The following is a 23,328-nucleotide window of genomic DNA, read 5'->3' as shown; positions in this document are numbered from 1 at the left end:
ATAAAGAGAGACAAAGAAGTACATTATATTTTGATAAAAGGTTTGATTCAGCAAGAATATATAACAATCATAGACATATATGTACCCAATAGAAGATCACCCAGATAGATACAGCTAGTACTATTCAACCTAAAGAGATAGACTCCAGTACAATACTAGTGGGTGACTTTAACACCCAACTCTCATCAATGGACAGATCATCCAGACAGAAAATCAATAAAGGTACATCAGAGTTGAAACATACTACTGAGCAACCGGAACTAACAGATTTACAGGACATTTCACCCAACAGCCACAGAGCACACATTCTTCTCATCAGCACATGTTATGTTTTCCAGGACAGACCACATATTAGGCCACAAATCAAGTCTCAGCAAATTTAAAAAGACTGAAATCATATTATGTATCTCCTCAGGCCTTAAAGTAATAAAACTAGAAATCAACAAGAACAAAAATAGAACACTCATAAATATATGGAAATTAAACCATATGCTACTGAATGATCAATGGGTTGCTGAAGAAATTAAACAGGAAATAAAAAACATTCTTGAAAGAAATGAAAATACAACATATCAAATCCTGTGGGATACAGCAAAAGCAATATTAAGAGTGAAGTTTATAGTGTTAAGTACTCACATTTAAAAAAAGTGAAGTGTCTCAAATAAATGATCCAATGATGCATCTCAAGACTTAGAAAAACTAGAATGAATCAAATCCCAATCAGAAAGAGGCAAGAAATCTAACAGAAATAAATGAAATTGAAACTAAAAAAAAAACAAGAAACCAAAGATCAAAACAAAAAGCTGTCTTTTTGAGAATATAAACCAAACAAACCTTTAGCCAGACTAACAAAGAAAAAAAGACCAAAAAAAAATTAGATATGAAAAGGAAATATTACAACTGACACCAATGGGATACAAAGGATCATAAGAACCTACTATGAAAAACTATATGCTGGCCGGCGCCGCGGCTCACTAGGCTAATCCTCTACCTAGCGGCGCCGGCACGCCGGGTTCTAGTCCCAGTCGGGACGCCGGATTCTTTCCCGGTTGCCCCTCTTCCAGACCAGCTCTCTGCTGTGGCCCGGGAGTGCAGTGGAGGATGGCCCAAGTGCTTGGGACCTGCACCCCATGGGAGACCAGGAGAAGCACCTGGCTCCTGGCTTCAGATCAGTGCGGTGCGCTGGCTGCAGCACACCAGCCATGGCGGCCATTGGAGGGTGAACCAACGGCAAAAGGAAGACCTTTCTCTCTGTCTCTCTCTCTCACTATCCACTCTGCCTGTCAAAAAACAAACAAAACAAAACAAACAAACAAAAAAAACAAAAAAAAAAACTAATAAACTGAAAAACCTTGAAGAAATGAGTAAATTCCTGGATACATATAATCTACCAAGAAGATACAATCTAAACAGACTCATAACAAGCAATGAGATTGAAGCAATAATTAAAATTCTTCCAAAAGAAAACATCCCAAACCTAATGGCTTTACTACTGAATTCTACAAAACATTTAAAGAACTATAATATTTTTCAAACTATTATAAAATATTAGATGGGATGGAACTTTGTCAAATCCCTTTTATGAGGCCAGCATCACTCTAACACCAATACTGAATACTGCTGAAAGAAGCCAGCAAGGACACACAAAAAAGGAAAGATATTCCTTGCTCATAGATTGGAAGAATCAGTATCATTGAAATGTCTCCACTACCCAAAGCTGTCTACAGATTCAATGTAATCCCTAACAAATTATCAATGACATTGTTTACAGGATTAGAAAAACAATCCTAAAATTCATATGGAATCACAAAAGCCCCAGAAGAGCCAAAGAGATCCTGAGCCAAAAACAAACAAACAAACAAAAAATCCAGCTGGAGGCATCGCAACACCCGACTTCACTGCGTGGTATTGCCTTAAATAACACCACATAGATCAATGTAACAGACTAGACAGCCTAGAAATCAATCCATGTACATATAGCCAACTGATTTTTGACAAAAGTGCCCAGACCATAGCGTGGAATATGGATAATCTCTTCAATAAATGGTGCTGGCGAAAATGGATGTATAAATGTTGAAGCATGAAATTAGACCCCAACCTTTTGCCATATACAAAGATCAACTCAAGATGGATCAAAGATCTAAATTTAAGACCTGAGACTATGCAGCTGCTGCAAGGAAATGTAGGGGAAACACTGAAGACATTGGTACAGGTGATGACTTCTTGGATAAGACCCCGAAAGCACAGGCAACAAAAGCAAAAGTAAACAAACAGGATTATATCAAACTCAGAAGCTTCTGCTCAGCAAAGAAAATGATCCATGGAGTGAAGAGGCAAGCAACAGAATGGGAAAAGGTATTTTTGAGCTATTTCAGATCAGGGAAAACATATAATATCTGTTTTTACAGAGTACCTGAAATGTAATGTATTAGAGTGAAATAGACATTTCAAGATTCAAGGACTGTTTACAGCCCTTGTCTCTTCCACTGAGGAACAGTGATTTTTTTTCTTCCATACTATTTGTTGAACTCTTTTACTAAGTGTAGGGTTAACTATATGATCATTAAGTAAACTGAAAACATATCTTTGTAAAAAGAGTGGCATGTGAGAGGGAGGAAGAGGGGATGGAGACTAGGCGGGAGGGAGGCTTGGGTGGGTAGTGTCACTGTGTTTCTAAACCTGTATATAGGAAATACATGAAACTTGTTAAATAAGATTTTAAAAAAATCATGAAATCAGATCAATAAAGAATTTAATATCTCAGGTGAAAAGAACAGTAAAACTATTCCAAATGCTTTCATTTACCCATAAAAGTAATTAAGAGATATAGAGATAGAACTTTGCCACTCTTTAAAGTGTGATCAATTTTTAAATAATGTAAACTGAAAAAATGCCATATTTGTGGAAAATAAGTTCAAAATAAGACTCAGATACACATAGAATTTTTTAAAAAAGATGTTTGCAATCTACCTAACAAAGATTAATATCCAGAATATATCAGCAACTCAGAAAACTCAATGAAAAACCAATCCAGTTAAAAAATGGGCAAAGAACCTCAATAGACAGTTCTCAAAAGAAGAAATACAAATGGCCAAATTATATGCAAAAAATGCTCAAAATCACTAGCCATCAGGGAAATGCAAATCAAACTACAATGAGATATCACCATACCCCTGTCAGAATGGCTATTTTTTTTTAATCTTTTATTTAATGAATATAAATTTCCAAAGTACGACTCATGGGTTACAATGGCTTCCCCCCCCATACCGTCCCTCCCACCCACAACCCTCCCCTTTCCCACTCCCTCTCCCCTTCCATTCACATCAAGATTCATTTTCGATTATCTTAATATACAGAAGATCAGCTTAGTATACATTAAGTAAGGATTTCAACAGTTTGCTCCCACACAGAAACATAAAGTGAAAAATAATAGATGATTTTTTTTTAAATGATGATGAAATCAGAGCAGACCTATTGTCATGTTTAATCCCAGTGAGAGTCAAGTTGGGAATTGATAATTTCTTTTTTTTTTTTTTTTTACAGAAGATCAGTTTAGTGTACATTAAGTAAAGATTTCAATCGTTTGCACCCCCATAGAAACACAAAGTGAAATATACTGTTTGAGTACTCGTTATAGCATTAAGCCTCAATGTACAGCACATTAAGGACAGAGATCCTACATGAGGAGTAAGTGCACAGTGACTCCTGTTGTTGACTTTACAAATTGACACTCCTGTTTATGGCATCAGTAATCTCCCTATGCACCAGTCATGAGTTTCCAAGGCTATGGAAGCCCCCTGAGTTCTCCAACTCTTATCTTGTTTAGACAAGGTCATAGTCAAAGTGGAGGTTCTCTCCTCCCTTCAGAGAAAGGTTCCTCCTTCTTTGAAGACCTGTTCTTTCCACTGGGATCTCACTCGCAGAGATCTTTTGCCAGAGTGTCTTGGCTTTCCATGCCTGAAATACTCTCATGGGCTTTTCAGCCAGATCCGAGTGCCTTTAGGGCTGATTCTGAGGCCAGAGTGCTATTTAGGACATCCGCAGAATGGCTATTATTCAAAACACAGAGAGTAACCAATGCTGGTGAGGATTTGGAGAAAGGGGAACAATTACATTTTGTTGATGGGAATGTAAATTAATGAAGCCACCGTGGAAAAGAGTATTGAGACTTCTTATAAAATAAGAAATAGAGGGGCCGGCACTGTGGCTCACTTGGTTAATCTTCCACCTGCGACACCAGCATTCCATATGGACACCAGGTTTTAGTCCTGGTTGCTCCTCTTCCAGTCCAGCTCTCTGCTGTGCTCAGGAGGGCAGTGGAGGATGGACCAAGTGCTTGGGCCCCTGCACCCACATGGGAGACCAGGAGAAGCACCTGGCTCCTGGCTTCGGATTGGTGCAGCTCCGGCCATGGTGGCCATTTGGGGAGTGAACCAACGGAAGGAAGACCTTTCTTTCTCTCTCTCTCTCTCTCTCTCTCTCTGTTATAACTCTGTCAAATAAAAATTAAAATAAAATAAAATAATCAGCCCTTAAGGCATGCGGATCCGGCTGAAAAGCCCATGAGAGTATTTCAGGCATGGAAAGCCAAGACACTCTGGGGGAAAAAAAAAAAAAAAAAAAAAAAAAAAAAAAACAAAAAAAAAAAACAAAAAAAAAAAAAACAAACCTAAATGAAAGATCTCCGCGAGTGAGATCCCAGTGGAAAGAACGGGTCATCAAAGAAGGAGGCACCTTTCTCTGAAGGGAGGAGAGAACTTCCACTTTGACTACGGCTTTGTCTAAATATGATCAGAGTCAGTGAACTCAGGGGGCTTCCATAGCCTTGGCAGCTCATGACAAGAGCCTAGGTTGATTACTGATGCCATAAACAAGAGTGTCAATTTGTTAAGTCAACAACAGGAGTCACTGTGCACTTACTCCTCATGTAGGATCTTTGTCCTTAGTGTGCTGTACATTGAGATCTAATGCTATAACTAGTACTCAAACAGTATTTTTCATTTTGTGTTTCTATGTGGGTGCAAACTGTTGAAATCTTTACTTAATATATGCTAAACTGATCTTCTGTATATAAAGAGAATTGAAAATGAATCTTGATGTGAATGGAAGGGGAGAGGGAGTGGGAAAGGGGAGGGTTGCGGGTGGGAGGGACGTTATGGGGGGAAGCCATTGTAATCCATATTCTGTACTTTGGAAATTTATATTCATTAAATAAAAGTTAAAAAAATAGAAAAAAAAAAGAAATAGAGTGTTTTCCACATGATTCAACAATCCTACTACTGGATATATACCCAAACAGAAATACTGTTCAAAATAGGGGTTGGCGCTGTGGCGCAGCGGGTTAATGCCCTGGCCTGAAGCGCCGGCATCCCATATGGGCTCTGATTTGAGTCCCAGCTGCCCCACTTCCAAGCCAGCTCTCTGCTATGGCCTGGGAAAGCAGTGGAAGATGGCCAAGCCCTTGGGCCCCTGCACCTGCGTGGGAGACCCAGAGGAAGCTTCCGGCTTCGGATCAGTGCAGCTCTGGTTGTTGTGGTCAATTGGGGAGTGAACCATGGGATGGAAGACCTCTCTCTCTCTCTCTTTCTGCCTCTCCTCTCTCTGTGTAGCTCTGGCTCTTTAAAAAAAATATCCAAAATATGGAATCAACCAAAGTACACATCACCAGATGAATAAAGAAAATGTGGTGTGTGTGTGCATTCATGTCGATATATGCACAAAATGGAACATTATTCAGCTACAAAAAAGAAAAAACTCTACCATTTGCATGTTTAATTAAATAAGGCAGACACAGAAAGACAAATACTGTATGTTCTTTATATGTGGGAATTAAAATGAAAAATAAAAATAAAAAAACACAAAAACAAGAATAGAACTACCTGTATCAGTATTACTAAAATATATTTTTGTTAAACTTTGTATCTTTGTTAAACCAATGTTTAAGTGTTATTACTACTATAGTTTAGATGATCTGTGATTATTTTAAAATTTGCTATATATGGGTGAGACAGTCATCTTTCCATTTGCCATCTGGTGCTTGTTTATAGCCCTTGCCTATGTTATTGCTGAATGAGGGTCTTTTTAGATATCACTTGTTGATCTCCTTATGAAGTGCAGCATTAAGCCCTTGACTGTAATGTTAACTGAAAATACAATCTCTCAAAAACTAAAAAAGAATGAAGGAAGGAAGGAAGGAAAGAAAGGGAAGGGGAGGAGAATAGGAGGGAGGGGAGAGGAAGGAAAAGAGGGAGGGAAAGAGTGGGAGGAGGTAGAAAGGGTGAAAGAGAGGAAGAGAATACTATTATATTCTCAGCTGTATCTATAAACGACACTGAAGCTGTTCTCTTTGTGTTACTATTACATTAATATGAAAAAATAAGGTACCAGAGGGGGAAAAAAAAAACCAAAAAATGAAACAAAGAAGTTCATGGAACTAAAATTTATTTTGGTGCAAAACAATTTTTTCCACCTAGAAGTGGAGCCAGATGGTCGCTGAGTTAGATGTGCCTTCAATCGTCTTCCCACAGAAAAACAAATTGGTCAGCTATTCACTCACCAAGTCACTTTCACAAGTGCCGAGGCAGCCAGGCAAGGGACCCCAGTACCCGGTTTTAGTAATAAAAACACACATTGGGGGAGGCAGAAAGTAGGGAGTTGCCACATCATGCCCCCTCCAACTCCAACCAGCTCTTCACTATGGGAAGAGGAAACTGGACTTGAACCCTAGAACCAAGCCTGCTGCTATGAACCCTAGGGCTGGATAGGGCCCTGCAGCTCTTGCTCTAGAACAGTACTTACAGAGTAAGCCCATGGATCCTCTTAGCAAAGTGCCCAAGGGGCCTTCTCCGATACCCCTCCTTCAACCTCTGACAGACAGTGGAGCCAGACTCCGGCTGTTGGAGAACGGGGTGGAAAAGTCAGTGGAGAACTTTGGCTTGGAGCTCAATGCCAGGCCTGGTGTGATGAGACCCAGCTGCATACAAAGTCCACAGGCCTCTGTCTCCAGGCCCTCTGCTCACAAGCAGAGCCTTCAGCAGTTTATTCCGAATCATACACAACTGCTGACAGGGGACAAACCTGGGATAGAGGTGCCCTTTAGTGCTGAAATAGCAACAAAACACAACTGAAGACTTGTGGCAGACCTTGACAAAGGGCGCCACCTAGTGCCAAAATAGCAGACGCAGCTGCAAGCTCAGAAAAAAACAGACTGCTTAGATTTCTGGACAGCAGACACAAAACCAGGAAAAAAAATATACTAATCCCTTCAATGTTTGGACTCTGTCATATGATAACAAGAATTAAAAAGAAACTCTAAGGGAACCATGAGCTCACCAAATAAACAAAATTAAGGGTCAAAAACCAATCAGAAACAGATACATGCAAATTTCAGGTGCATAATTTTAGATAGATATTTTTAGGATACTCAGATTCAGGAAAACAGAGAAACAATTTATAACTCTAAGAAAAATTTAGCAGAGAGAGGGGGCAATTTTTTAAAAACATGAAACAGAAATCCTTAAGCTGAAAGGCATATTAAGTGAAATTAAAAACACAGCAGAAAGTATTAATATCAGAATACATCACACAGAAGATTGACCCCGAGGTGAATCTGAAGACAAGTTATTTAAAAAACACATAGTTGGAGGAGGAAAAAAAGGCAAAAAGAATGAAGAGGAATGAAGAAAGCTTACAGGAACTTTGGGACAGCAATAAAAGTGTGAATATCCAAGTACCGGGGTTCAAAGAGGGACTTAAGAAGGCCAAAGGGGGGGCCGGCGCTGTGGCTCACTTGGTTAATCCTCCGCCTGCAGCGCCGACATCCCATATGGACACCAGTTCTAAGAATTTGTTTTGTTATGGCAGCAGTGCTGTGGGTGTCTTTCCTTTGGCTAGAGTTGGTATACCGCATTGCTCTTAAGCGCTCAAACATGGGAAAGATACCCCCCTCTCAGAAACCCACATAGATTACCAAACATAATGAATCTGAGTGATAAGAGCCTGTCACTGGGCTGATGCTGTGGTGCAGTGGGTTAACGCCCTGGCCTGAAGTGCCAGCATCCCATATGGGTGCTGGTTCTAGTCCCAGCTGCTCCTCTTCCAGTCCAGCTCTCTGCTGTGGCCCAGGAGTGCAGTGGAGGATGGCCCAAGTGGTTGGGCCCCTGCACCCACATGGGAGACCAGGAAGAAGCACCTGGCTCCTAGCTTCGGATCTGTGCGGTGCCGGCCATAACAGCCATTTGGGGAGTGAGCCAGCAGAAGGAAGACCTTTCCCTTTCTCTGTCTCTCTCTCATTGTCTATAACTCTACCTGTCAAAAAAAAGGGGGGGGGGGCAAAGGGGTGGAAAGCATATTCAAAGAGATGATAACAGAAAACTTCCCAAACCTGAACAAAGAAGCAACTGCCCGGAAACATGAAGGCCGAATGTCACCAGGAAGACTCAACTAAGTCTAAGTCAAGACATATTACAACCACGCCCTCCAAGGTTAAAGAGAGGGTTCACAAGGCTGCAAGACGAAAACAAAACAAGTAACATATAAGGTGTCTGAATTTCCTGAGCGCAGATGTGTTATCAGTAACCGTCTATAGGCCAGGAGACAGTGGAATGAGATTTTTGCAGTTATGATAGAAGAAACTGCCAAACAAGACAATTGTACCAAGCACAGATATCCTTTAGATATGAAGGATAGACATTCCCCATACACAAAATTGAGGGAATTTATCACCGCCAGACCTGTATTACAAGAAATGTTAAATGGAGTCTTCAAACTGAGAGAAATATACTAACAAGTAAAAAGAAAGCATTAGAAGGTAGAAACCTTTCTGAATAGACAGCCTTAACATCAATCTATGCATCTATAGCCAAACAACCTATTTAAGAACATGCATTGGAGAAGGGACTGTCTTTCTGATAAATGGTACTGGGGATGCTGGATATCCATATGTAGAAGAATCAAATTATGTACAAAAATCAACTAAAAATCGATTAAAGACATAAATTTAAGAGCTCAAGCCAGGAAACTACTAGAAGAAAACACAGGGGAAACACTTCAAAACACTGAAATGGCCACTTATCTTTTGTTTTTAATCAGACACCAAACCAAAGGAAACAATCAAGAATGAAGAGACAGCCTACAGAACTGGAGAAAATGTTTGCAATCTATATATTGGACAAAGAGTTAGTATCTAGAATATATAAGGAACTCAAAAAAGCACAGGACCAAACAATCCAATTGAAAATTGGCTAACAGGTCTGAAAAGGCCTTAAGAGGAAGACATACTAATGGCCAACACGTACATCTGCACACCCGTGTTCAGCGCAGCACTGTTTCCAGTAGCCAGCAAATGGGAACAATGTACGTGGTCATCAACAGGTGAACAATGAAAATGTGAAAAACGAGGAAAATGTGATACATACACACAATGGAATACTACTGATCCATAAAAGCATGAACACCTGAATTTACTGATCATTATATTAAGTGATATTAGACAGGCAAAGGAACATAAGCCTGAATTTACTCTCTATGTAGAATCTAAAAAAATTGTATCATAGAAATTGAGAGTAGAATGGTGAATATCAGAGACTGGAGAGAACAGGGGAGAGGGAAGTGCTAACAGGTACTAAGTTATAGTTAGGAGAAAGAAGTCCAACAAAAATGTATTTTTATATGTATATTAAAAAGCTCGATAAGATGATTTCTAATGTTTTCACCATGAACAGATGGTAAATGTTTGAAGAGATAGTTATGTTTGCCCTGAATTAAGCACTGTATAATGCAAACATACATCAAGACATCACATATTACCCCATAAATATGTATAATTTTAGCTAACAGTTTAGAAAGAGAGGAAGTTCAGGATGTGAGGATTCAGCAGGAGTGAAGAATCTAAATGTATGGCATGTGTGCCTAGCAGAGACAACACATACACATATACGCACACATACATACACACTTACATTAGTGGAAACAAATCGTGCAGGGAAAACAGGTCTCAGACACATCATTGTCTCTTCAGTAGGCTATAAGATGCAGCAACCATAAACAAGAAGGATATGCTAGTTTTAAAAAATTTCCAATTTATGCAGTTTCTTCATAATATACATTTTACACAAAATTTTTGAAGACCCCCTTGTACAACTATTTCTTAGCATGACAAGATGTACAAACACTATAGTTTTTCTACCTATTTACTACCTACCTTATTTAAGGTCTACAGAAAAATGTTAAAGGTGAAATATTTGTACTATGAAAGCCAGATGCAAAAAGTGAAAATAAAAATGAAAGGAAAGCATGCTGTTCACACTGCTATGTATCCTTTTAAATTTATAGATTTACACAAGAGCATAAGAGTATCCAGAAGAAAACTCTAATGGTATGATTTAAATACCACTTTCAAATACAAAGAAATTGAAGATATTTTGTCCTATCAGAACAGGTTTGGAGAGAAATGCTATAGCTTCTCTCAAAGACAACAGTCTCATAAGAATAAGGAAAAAAACATGAACCCTCGAAGGAACACAACAAGGCTTCAATATTAGAATGTGAAGATGAAGAGATTAATGAAATGACTGAAATGGAATTCAAAAGATTAATCACAGGGTTTCTCAGGAGTAATAAGCAAATCCACAAATTAAAATAACCATACATGACATGAATGAAAAATTCTCCCATGAAATTGAGATTTTGAAGAGAAATCAAAATGAAATACTAGAAATGAAGAACTCAATATGTCACATACAAATGTGGTGGAAAATTTACAGACTTGGTGAGGTAGGAGAAATAATATCTGACCTAGAAGACAAATCTTTGGAAAATTTTCAGCTGGAACAACCACCAAAAAAATTAGAAAAATTTAAGAAAGTGTTGGAGATTTACAGAATACTATTAAACAAACCAACATGTGGATCTTAGGAGGTTCTAAAGGTGTGGAAACGAAGACTGGATTAGAAATAATTACAGAAAACATCCCTAATTGGAAGAAAGGGATGTACAAATACATGAGGTACACTGAACTGATTATGAACATGACCAGAAAAGATCTCTACCATGACACATCATAGTCAAATTTTTAAAAGTAAAACATAAATAAAAGATTCTAAAATGTGCAAGAGAGAAATGCCAGATTACTTTCAGAGGATCTCCAATTAGACTCACAGTTGACTTTTCATCAGAAATCCTATAGGCTAAGAGAATGGAGAGACATAATCCTAATATTAAGAGAAAAAACTGTCAATCCAAAAATACTGTACCCTGCAAAGTTCTCATTTATGAATCAAGGTGAAATAAAGACCTTCCATTACAAACAGAAATTGCAAGAATTTGTCACCACTTGTCCAGTCTTATAAAAGATGCTGAAGAATGTGCTACACACAGAAACACAGAAACATGGTCACTACTATGAAAGAACAGGAAGGCAGAAATCTCCCAGTAAAAGAACAAAGGGAATTCAAAGTAAATAATAAAAATATTTATAGCAAAATGGCAGGGCCAAGTTGTTATTAATCAACAGTCACCTTGAATGTAAAAGGCTTCAACTCTCCAGTTAAAAGATACAGATTGGCTGAATCGATTAAGAAACCCATCTATTTGCTGCCTACAAGAAACACATTTCACTAACAAAGATATATGTAGACTGAAAGTGAAAGGATGGAAAAAGATATTCCATGCTAACAGAAACCAAAAAAGCTGGTGTGTAGCCATCCTAATATCAGACAAAATGGACTTTAACACAGAAGCTGGTAAAAGAGACAAAGAATGGCACTATGTAATGATTAAGGGATCAATTCAACAGGAAGATGTGATTGTTATAAACATACATGCACCTAATTACATGTCACCTAGCTATTTAAAAGAAATGTTAATAGATCTAAAGGGAGACAGACTCCAGTAAATAGTAATGGGAGACTTTAATACCTCACTTTCATCAATGGAAAGATCAACTAGATAGAAAATCAATAAAGAAATAACAAAAAGAAAGCTAATTGAACTATGGATCAAATGGACCTGATATCTATAGAACCTTCCATCCTAAGTTGCAGAATACACATTCTTTTTATCAGTTCATGGAACTTTCTCTAGGATAGACCATATTTAAGGCCATAAAGCAATTCTCAACAAATTCATAAACACCAAAATCATACCATGCACTTTTCTGACCACAATGGAATGAAGTTGGAAACTAACAACTCAAGAATGTCTAGAACATAGACAAACACATGGACACTGAACCACAAGCTCCTGAATGAACAGTGTGTCTTAGAAGAAATTAAAAGATAAATCAAAAAATTTCTGGAAACAAATGACGATAATACAATACATAAAAATTATAGGATACAGCAAAATCAGTGTTAAGAGGAAAGTTTATAGCAATTAGTACTTACATGAAACTGGAAAGGCAACAGATAAATGAGCTATCAATGCATCTCAAGGACTGAGAAAAATAACAACAAACCAAACCCCAAATTAGTAGGAGAAAAAATATTTAAATTAGAGAAACCAAAAATACAAAGGAACAGTGCAGTGAAGAGCTGGTTTTTCGGAAAAAAAAATACAAAATTGATCCACCACTGGAACTAACCAAAACAGAGAGGAGGCCCTAATAAGTAAAATCAGAGACAAAAAAGGAAATATAACAATACATACCACAGAAAGAAAAAGAATCATCAGAATTGCTACCAAGAGCTGTATGTCGACAAATTGGGAAACCTAGAAGGAATGGATAGATTCCTGGACACAGACCACCCACCTAAATTGAGCCATGAAGACACAGAAAACCTAAACAGACCAATAACCAAGAAGGAAACTGAATCAGTAACAAATACCCTCCCAACGAAGAAAAGCCCAGGACCAGATGGCTTCACTGCTGAAGTCTATCAGACATTTAAAGAACTAATTCCAATTCTTCTCCAACTATTCAAAACAACTGAAAGGAAGGGAATACTCTCAAGTTCCATATATGAAGCCAGCATCACCTTAATTCCTAAACCAGAAAAAGATACAATAAAAAAAGAAAACTATAGATCAATTTCCCTGATGAACACAGACACAAAATTCCTCAGCAAAATGCTAGCCAATTGAATCTAACAACACATCAAAAAGATCATTTATCCAGTACAAGCAGGAGTTATCTCTGGTATGCAGTGATGGCTCAACATTCACAAATCCATAAATACGATACATCACACTAACAAACTGAAGAACAAAAACTATATAGTTATCTCAATAGATGCAGAGAAAGCATTTGATAAAACACAACATTCTTTCACGATGAAAACCTAAAGCAAACTGGGTATGGAAGGAATATTCCTCAACACAATCAAGGCAATTTATGACATACTCATGGCTAGCACCTTATTAAATAGGAGAAAAGTTGGAAGCATTTCCATTAAGATCTGGAACCAGACAAGTATGTCACCTCTCACCATTACTATTAGATATAGTCCTGGAAGTTTTAGCTAGAGTAATTAGGCAAGAGAAAGAAATCAAATGGATACAAATTGGAAAGGAGGCAAATTATCCATATTTGCAGACAACATGATTCCATATATAGGGGATCCAAAAGACTCCACTAAGACACTATTGCTACTCATAAAACAGCTTGATATAGTGGCAAGATATAAAATTCACACACAAAAATCAATAGCCTTTGTATACACAGAAAATGCCACGACTGAGAAAGAACTTCTAAGATCAATCCCATTCATAATAGCTACAAAAAAATCAAATACCTTGGAATAAATTTAACCACGGATGTCAAAGATCTCTATGATGATTATTATGAAAACACTAAAGAAAATAGAAGACATTAAAAAAATGGAGAAATCTTCCATGTTCATGTATTAGAAGAATATCATCAAAATGTCCATACTACCAAAACCAATGTATAGATTCAATGCAATGCTAATCAAAATATCAATGACATTCTTCTCAGACCTAGAAAAAATGATGGTAAAATTCATATGCAAATACAAGAGACCCCAAATAGCTAAAGCAATCTTAAACAACAAAAACAAAGCAGGAGGCATCACAATAACAGATTTCAAGACATACTACAAAGCAGTTATAATCAAAACAGCCTGCTACTGGTGAAAAAAAAAAGACATATAGACCCCAATGGAACAGAATAGAAACTCCAGATATCAATCCATGCATCCACTATCACTTTATTTTTGACAAAGGAGCTAAAATTGATTGCTAGAACAAGGACAGTCTCTTCAACAAATGGTGCTGGAAAAACTGGACCTTTATATGCAGAAGTATGAACCAAGACCTCTACCTTACACCTTACACAAAAATCCACTCAAAATGGATGAAAAACCTAAATCTATGACATGAGACCATCAAATTACTAGAGAACATTGGGGAAACCCTACATGAGATTGGCACAGGCAAAGACTTCTTAGAAAAGATTCCAGCATACAGGAAATCAAAGCCAAAACTGACAAATAGGATTACATCAAATTGAGAAGCTTCTGCACTGCAAAAGAAATACTCAGCAAAGTGAAGGGGCAACTGACACAATGGAAGAAAATATTTGCAAACTATGTAACTGATAAAGGATTAATATCCAAAATCTATAAAGAGCTCATGAAACTCACCAACTACAAAACAAACAATCCAGTTAAGGGCAAGGTTTTGAACATACATTTTTCAAAAAAAAAAAAAAAAAAGAAATTCATATGGCCAGCAGACATAAAAAATGCTCAGGATTACTAGCTATCAGGGAAATGCAAACCAAAATCATAATGAGGTTTAACCCCACTGCATTTAGAATGGCTGTCATACAGAAATCAACAAACAATAAATGCTGATGAGGATGTGGGGGGAAAGCTACCCTAATCCACTGGTGGGAATGTAAACTGGTACCACCATTGTGGAAGACAGCATGGAGATATCTCAGAATGCTGAAAATAGATCTACCATATGACCCAGCCATCACACTCCTGGTATCTTACCCAAGGGAAATGATATCTGCATATGAAAGAGTTATGTGCACCCCTACTTCATCACAGCTCAATTAACAATAGCTAAGATATGGAATCAACCTGGATGTCCATAAACTAATGACTGGATAAAGAAATTATGGCATATATTCACTATGGAATACTATTTAGTATCAAAAAAATGAAATTTTGTCTTTTGCAGCAAAATGGATGCAAACTGGAAACCATTACACTTAGTGAATCATTATAATTAGTGAAATAAACCAGTCCCCAAAAGACAAACACCATAGTTTTCCCTGAGCTGTAGTAACTAACAGAGTATCTAAAATGTAAGGTATTGGAGTGAAATCTGAGATTCATTGATTATTTACAGTCCTTACATCTACTGTTGAAGAACAATGTTATTTTTCCTCATACTATTTGTTGAACTCTTTACTTACTCTAGGGTCAATCATATGAACATAAAGGAAACAAAACAGATCTTTGTAAAAATTAAGAGTAGGAGTAGGAGAGAGATTAGGAAGAAGGGTGGGAGCATTGGTGGGCAGGAAGGAATGGTGGGAAGAATCACTATGTTCCTAAATCTGTATATATGAAATATATAATTTTTATACTTTAAATAAAATTAAAAAAAAAACTGAATAAGAGAAAAAACTCACAAGAGAGAAATAAAAGCTGACCTAGTCACATCACAGATAACTTGAATTCAAAGAATGGTAGAATAGATGTAGGTGTAGTGGTACAGTGGGTTAAGATACTGCTTGTGACATCAGCATTCCATATCAGAGTGCTGATTTGAGTCTCAGCTATTCTACATCTCATTCAGCTTCTAGCTAATGCATGCAGAGAGGGAGTGGATGATGGTACAAGTGCCCCTGCCACCCACATGGCAGATCTGCATGGAATGTGGTGTTCCTGGCTTCTCTCTGGCCCAGCCTTGGCTGTTGTGGGCATTAGGGGGTGAACCAGTGGATGGGAGATATCTCTCTCCACCTCCCACCTCTTCTCTTCTCCCTCTCCCTGCAACTTTGCTTTTCATATAGATGAAAAGATACTTAGAAAAAAGAATGGCAGAGTATCAAATTGCAACACCACCAGAAGACTCCTGTTATTCCAATTCTTCCCTTTTTCCCATGCCTTATTTCCACCTGACTGCACATGTTCAATGAGACAAGCTTTAGGGCAGTTACCAGCACAGGCTCTAGAACCAGAGCATTTGGGTTCAGATTCCTCTCTCTGCCATTAAAGAGTCACATGGTCTTTTCAAATTACTTCCCAATGTTAGTTTAAAATAAGGATGTGGATTATATTGATCAGAGGTTTAAACAACTGTGTTACAGTCATGTTGCACTTTTTAAAAAACCTTGTACTCACCAAAGAACTGTGCTCGTGCCTAAATATCCATATCAGCGTGGGGGGAAAAACCTACAAACAGGAACAGCACTATACCTACGTGAGGGAGTGCTGTGAGGATAAAATCAATATGCATAAAACCCTTAAGGGTGGTTCTATCGCCCATGGTACACACTCTATTTTTTTTTATTTTATTTATTTTTTTGACAGGCAGAGTGGACAGTGAGAGAGAGAGACAGAGAGAAAGGTCTTCCTTTGCCGTTGGTTCACCCTCCAATTGCCGCCATGGCCGGCGCGCTGCAGCCAGCGCACCGCGGCCGGCGCACCGCGCTGATCTGATGGCAGGAGCCAGGAGCCAGGTGCTTTTCCTGGTCTCCCATGGGGTGCAGGGCCCAAGCACCTGGGCCATCCTCCACTGCACTCCCTGGCCACAGCAGAGGGCTGGCCTGGAAGAGGGGCAACCGGGACAGAATCCGGCGCCCCGACCGGGACTAGAACCCGGTGTGCCGGCGCCGCTAGGCGGAGGATTAGCCTAGTGAGCCGCGGCGCCGGCCAGTACACACTCTATTGATGTCAGCTATATTTTGCCTATATTCTTTGCAAAGGATATGGTTAACATTTATTTTAAACTGTACACAAAGATTACCAGACATGAATGATGAGTTATCTTAGTTTGATTTCTGTGAATTGGAAATCTATTCAAACCTATCTACTGCCCATCTATGGACTGGTGTAATCATTTTGAGCTTTAGGGGAGAATTTGAGAACCATGCAAAACTTAAATTTCATGCTTCAACAGCACTGCAAATGAATATACAATAATGTGTTAACTTACACAGACTGAGCATGAGTGAACATTCCACCACAGTCCAAAAGATTTGGAATAGATATTTCTGAGCATTTTTGAGTTCCATGCAATACAATGCACAACCTGAATACCACCTGGAACACTTAGTAAAGAAGATGGTTGACTTCACTTCTTCTATTTTGCTTTTGCAGCAGGCCTTAAAAGCAATTACTATTCCATTACTGTTCACACAGGAGAAAATTTACCAGCCTGTAATTTGGAAACGGAGAAGACAGAAGAAAATGGAGCCACCTACTATAGTTTTGAGAAAGAAGCAAACAACAGCCTAAATGGTAAAGACATAACTTTCATCACACCAAACAATAATCTGAACATATTTGTATGTCTATTCCTGAAATAATATCAGAAAAAGTAGGTGGAGGGAGGCAGACCAATGAGAAAAGACAATAGGAAAAGGCAAAAGGGAGAAGGTCTTTTAAAGCCAAATTGTTATTTCTGGCCCATTAAAACATCAAAGCCCAAACAAAAACTGCTGGTCTCCAAAGGTCTCTGTCAAGTACTGTACATTCAGGAAAAGTAATCTATAGATTTAACATTTATAGCTTAGGGAAATTGGCTATAGTTTTATATACATATTTTTATAAAAGTCTCACATTTTATCAGACCTACGGCATGACCATTAATATATTTCCAGAAGGGGAGAAATAAGACCTAAGGGGCACATTTCAGGTAAAATAAAATTTTTATGCTACATTGAAGGGAATCTCCTAGGTCTCTTAAATTTAAAAAGATAATTAAAGCAAGTAATTGTAGAAGGATGTAAAATAGGTAAGCATAAGTCTTCTTTCAGGAAAGCTTTACAGAGTTACTATTGAGGGGGAAAAGTGCCAACCACTGTGAACCCAAGTATCCATTGGGTATGGCTCCAATAAGCCGTACGTAAAGGGGGAAGCACAGGAAGGCTTCAGAAAAGCAGCAAGACAGAAATAAACTTCAACTCTACCTTGCGTAGCACACAGAAGCTTGAGAATGTGCAAGAGAAAAAGTCAAACAAGGGGCCCCTGCACCTCACTGCTTTCCAGAAACATCTTCGAGATGAAGATTTCTTTGTTCCTTTCACTAGCCCCACAAGTATCTCAGTGCTGGCCTGTCTTCCAGTCGTACCTCATTAAATTTCAGGTTAAAAAATGTAAAGCTTTTTTTCCCCCCTTGCTTGGAAAGTGCTATTTTTTTAACCTTTCAATGCAATTGATTTCCAAAGGTGAAACGAACTTCACCTGAAAAGCACCCACTTTGAGGAAATCTTTGAAGGTTTTCTAGTGAAGAACAGAAGGCTGATCAATAGTGTTATTGAAAATACGATGAGAGAGCAAGTCACATTTATCTGTAGCTGTGGCTTTTATTAAAGCAGCCTAACTCCTTTGCAAATAAGCTTTTCCAGGGAGCTAGATCGATTGGGTGTACAGGCAGGCAGGCAGGCAGGCAGGCAGGATCACCTGTGATTCCTAGTGCATAACCCCATCAGTGCCACAGGAAAAACAGGAGTTGCTGAGGTACTGGAAAGCTGCAAAAACCCCTACCATCTCCTCCAAGGGCCAGCCCAGTTTCTGGGGCTCACACTCAGCTTCCCTTGCAAATGGACTTGGCTGTTAATACAGGATTGTTCAGTGCAAACATTTCTTTCCTGGCAGCAGAGTTCAGTTGAAAAAGGAGGCTGAAAATTAGTTAGCTGTATGGGAGCAAAATGCACCATTCCAGTTACCAGGAAGGAATAATTAAACACAGATTGCCTGTTGTGTCTTTAATTTAATTTGGAGACCTTTCATCCTTTACTTGCCTTCATTTGCAGCCAATACTTAGTGAGCTAATTTGTACCTGGTTCATTTTTCCTTTTATCTTATCTACTTTTAACATCAACCATGGAAATTAGAAGCACTATGAATAAAAAATGAAGCCTGACTTGGGACATTCTTTAGTACTGTGAATTACTTAAGAACTAATTTGTGTGCATGCACAATATAAAGGGCTGAGATAGATGAGCACGCCTCAGGCCTACCGCATCCCTCATCAGCATCTTTGCTTTCCCCCCAGAAGCTGCAGGTTTTAAAAGTTTCATCTGGTCCTCCCTTTCCTCCAAGGACAGTGACTACATTGTAATCCACATGGAATCATCCAAGCACCAGTATGCACGTATGGCCCATCACCCCATGAATAACCTAAAGATGGAAAGGAAACTAGGGCCAGCCGGTAAAGCCACCATTGTAATGCTGGCATCCCATATGGACACCAGTTGGAGTCCCAGCTGCTCCACTTCTGATCAAGCTCCTTGCTACTGATCCGGGAAAGCAGTAGAAGATGGCCCAAGTGCTTGGTCTCCTGCACCCACCTGGGAGACCTGGGAGAAGCTCCTGGCTTCAGCCTGCCCCAGCACTGCTGTTGTGGCCATTTGGAGAGTGAAACAAAGAATGGAAGATCTCTTTGTCACTCCCTTTTTTTCAATAATCTTAAGGAAACTAAATTTTAAATTATGGAAAGTACACAAGTTTAAAATTGCAGAAGTTTCACTAATCTCGGGAGCAGACATTTGGTGCAGTGGTTGTGATGGTGCTAGGAAAGCCCATATCCCATATCAGAGCATTGGGTTTGAGCCCAGGCTCTGCTCGTATTCTAGCTTTCTGCTGGTGCACTCCCTGGAAGGCAGCAGGTAATGCTTAAGGACCTGGGTCCCTGCCACCCATGTGGGAGACCCAGACTGAGTTCAGGGCCCCTGGCTTTGGCCTGACCCAGCCCCACTGTTGTGGACATTTGGGGAGTGAACCAGCAGATGGGAGATTTCTTTCAAATAAATAAATTTTTTTTAAAATTTCATTAATTAATGAATTCAGTGGGGCTTGCCATTGAAGGTTGGGAGGGGAGGAGAGGAATTTCAATAAGGAAGACTGCATGTACCACCACACATGTAATTGGCAAACAGAGGTCTGATCTGTCAGAAACATCTGTCAGCGGGGGGAAGGAAGGTGCTAGCCCTAAGATTTCTGTCTGAGAGTAACACCCAGGAGATACAGAAGTCAAATTCTGAGTGTGCCATACACATTAAATTTAAAAACAAAAAACCCTGTATGCTTTGTACTTCTCCATGAACAATAGGTGGGTGCACACACTCACTTTAAGATAATTTTATTTCCAATCATACACAATTTTAGTGTCTTGGAAGTTTCTCCTGCATTTTTCTTTATAATTTCCATCGTGCCAAGACTATTTTTCCTTCTGTCCTCTCCTCTTCATCTTGTTCCCTTCAAACTGTGGACTAATAAAAAAAACAACCTCTTTTTTTCTCCTACACCAACAAGCCCTGTGTTCAGTTTGGGAAGCATCAAAGGAAGACTGAGTCGGTCCAGCACCTGCATGTGCCCACCCTTCCACCACCCGACACCTCCTGTCAACAGGCCAGCAGCCGGGGACGGTGGAATCATTCCCGCTTCAATCCAGCCCCAACAAGGCTACCTAAGCTCAAGTGTGCTCTTTTCCCTCTGCGGGGCCACATGTTTCACAGGGAGGCAATTTCTAATTCGTACAGGAAGGCAGGTGGGGAAAGACACTGGGGTTTTAAAACTACGGACACTGAAATTAAAGGCCTTTGCTTCAGAATATAAGCCCCTCCTTAGTGGAGAAAATAAAAGTCCAAGTTCAAAATCAGATGGTATCTTTAACCTGGGTGATAATAAAGGCCATCTATACCATGGCGAGCTCATTTATTTCTCTCGCTACATGGGGAAAGGAGGGAGAAGATGGAAAACGATTGCTTCTTTTATTGATGAAGGTGAAGAAGTCGGCAATTATCTCTAAGAAATGGATTTTTACAAGCGAGATAGAAAAATTAACCTGGAAGGATCCAGAATAGGTCTGCCTGAGGTTAAGAAAGCAAAATGGAGCGATCAAGATGAAAGTGTGTGTAGCGGCATGTGTGCGTGTGTGCGCAGACCAGCTGCTTCCTAGACACGCAGCGTCTTTTAGGAGTTCACCGCGTCTCGCTCAGTGTTTTCTCAACGCCCAGATTAGGAGGCGGGGCAGTGGATCTCAGAGGTAGGATGGCCAAGAATTTCAGGTGGAGGAAAGCAATGATCTCGTGGGAGGTCAAGGAGATCAGGAGTTCATTTAGCTCTAATTGAGAAGAAAAATCGACAAAACCACGCAACCCAGCCTCATCGGCAGACTACACACACATACACCCCCACCGCCACACGGTGCCAGTCGGCTGCCTGCCCAGGCCGCCTCGGCAGCAGGGGGACCCCACCCACAGCACCGGGACTCAGCGGCCCCCGCAGCGGCCAGTGGCTTACTTGCCACGGGGAGGCCTGGGAGAAAGGTGGAGGAAAGAAAGCGGGCAGCCCAGATGATACCTCGGGCGGCGCGGAAACATAATGGCAGGGTTTTCTTGAGAGTCAGAGGTACTCTGAGTCTCAAACAGACCTTTCTCCGGTGTGTAGGAGAGAGATGGAGGCCAGACCACCAGACACGTCCATGCTTTCACTAACAATCATTTCCAAGCAGAGGGTTGCAGGAGAGAAACTAGTCTGCAGGCTGATTTTTCGTCTCTCCCTCTCCAGGTGAGACGCACACCTGTATATGCCAAGGGGCATCTAAGCACAAGCCCAGCCATTCCCTTCCTGTGCCGGCCCCTCCCTGCCTGGTGCTCCACATTTAGATCGGTCCGAGCAGGTCCCCACGCCGAGCCTCGAGACAGCAAACGTCCGGGACCCACTCCTTCCCTTGAGCTACATTGACCTTCTTACTCCTTCCCACACCTCCTGCACCTCAGGCGAGGAGCGGCTCCACGCGAGTCCCGAAGGCACGCACAGAGAACTGAGAACTCCAAAGTGCAGCCAACGCAAAAGGGGACCCGAGTGCGGCTTCCCCCGCTACCCTGCCGGCCCGAGACCCTCTCCCGCCACGCCTCCCACCCTCCCACCCCCAACTCCCAGGTGTATGGGGCCGGCTGCTACCTCCTGGAAAAGCTCCAGGCTGTAGGTGTTGTCGTCGTCGGCGAAGAACAGTACGCCGGGCTGTGCGCGCTGGTGCTGATGCCTCTGGCGCAGCCACGCGAGGCCGGCGTTGCGCTGCTCCGTGGCGCGCGGCAGCCCAGGCCGCTTGTAGCGCCGCGGCGTGGGCACGTGCAGGTGCGTGCTGGGCAGCCCGGCCCGCGCCAGGAAGCGGCTCACCAGCTCGCTGCGCGCCGTGGCGTCCTCCACCAGGATCCAATGCAGCTGCGCCACCTGGCGGAAGGTGTTGGCCAGGCGGGTCAGCTCGGCTTTCTGCACCGGGCGGCTGTAGGTGGGCGTGATGGCATAGATGGTGGGCAGCTGCGGCTGGGGCGGCGGCTGGGCCCGAGACTCATTGCGCTTCTCCGGGCTGCGCCCCGGGCCGCCCCTGCGGAGCGGGAGGCGGGCGCTCCCGCGGCCCAACGCGTAAGGAGAGAAGTACGGGCGCGGGGTGAGCGGGGGCGCGGGTCTGCGCGTGTCCACGTCGAGCATGATGATGACGATTAGGATCCAGGGCAGGAGGATGAAGAAGCGACTGAACAGCACGGACTTCATGGTGCGCGCTTCCCAGATGCCCCAGAGAGGGGCGAGCCTTGGAACTCCAGTGTGCAGCTTGGACGGCGGCTGCGCCCGGACTCAGGGAGCGGCGCTGGCCAGCGCGCTTTCCATGGAGCCAGGGGTGGGTGGGTGGGTGGGGGGGGCGCGGCAGAGGACCCGGAGCCTCGCTGGCTCACCACCTGGGCGCCGGGGCTCGGCGCAGGTGCGCAGAAGCCACGCTGCGTGGAGTGCCGGTGGGCACCACGCGGTGTCCCGCTCTCCGGGGGAGCCGGCGGGAGGCAGAACTCGATGCAGCGGCGCGCTGCTGGCCCCGGAGTTGTGCGGCGACAGCGTAGGTCCTCGCGGCGCTTTTTCCGAAGTGGGAGCCGGCACGGGGTGCGCCTCGAAGCTCGCGCCCCGCGGTGCTGTGGACCAGGGGGCTCCAGCCGCTGGCCCCCGGGACGCTCTCTGGGACACCTTTCCGGGGGACGGCCGGCAGCGTCGGGGCTTGCCTCCTTCACATCCCAGGTGAGAGGCGCCGATCACCTGGAGGGGACGCGGGGCTGTTGTGCCCAAGCTCAGTTCCGAGTCCTGCGCTCCTGTCCCTCGCTCTTCTCTTCTCAGACGCTCTCCCGGCGCCGGCAGC

At 41.6% G+C, this 23,328-nt stretch overlaps 1 protein-coding gene across 1 annotated transcript in view; it reads right to left on the bottom strand.

Moving 5' to 3' along the window:
- The window catches only part of B3GAT2 (beta-1,3-glucuronyltransferase 2), a 97,390-nt gene extending 74,561 nt beyond the window's left edge, over positions 1-22,829 (bottom strand). The window contains exon 1 of the mRNA XM_002714531.5: positions 22,110-22,829. Coding sequence (XP_002714577.1) covers positions 22,110-22,700 — 591 coding nt within the window. The 5' untranslated portion in view covers positions 22,701-22,829. The remainder of the gene's footprint in view (positions 1-22,109) is intronic.
- Between the last annotated feature and the right edge of the window lie 499 nt (positions 22,830-23,328).

This window comes from Oryctolagus cuniculus, chromosome 5 (assembly GCF_964237555.1).
Source record: "Oryctolagus cuniculus chromosome 5, mOryCun1.1, whole genome shotgun sequence".
NCBI classification, from domain to species: Eukaryota; Metazoa; Chordata; class Mammalia; order Lagomorpha; family Leporidae; genus Oryctolagus; species Oryctolagus cuniculus.
Note: the sequence above shows the minus strand (reverse complement) of the source record. Positions and strands in the feature narration are given on the sequence as shown.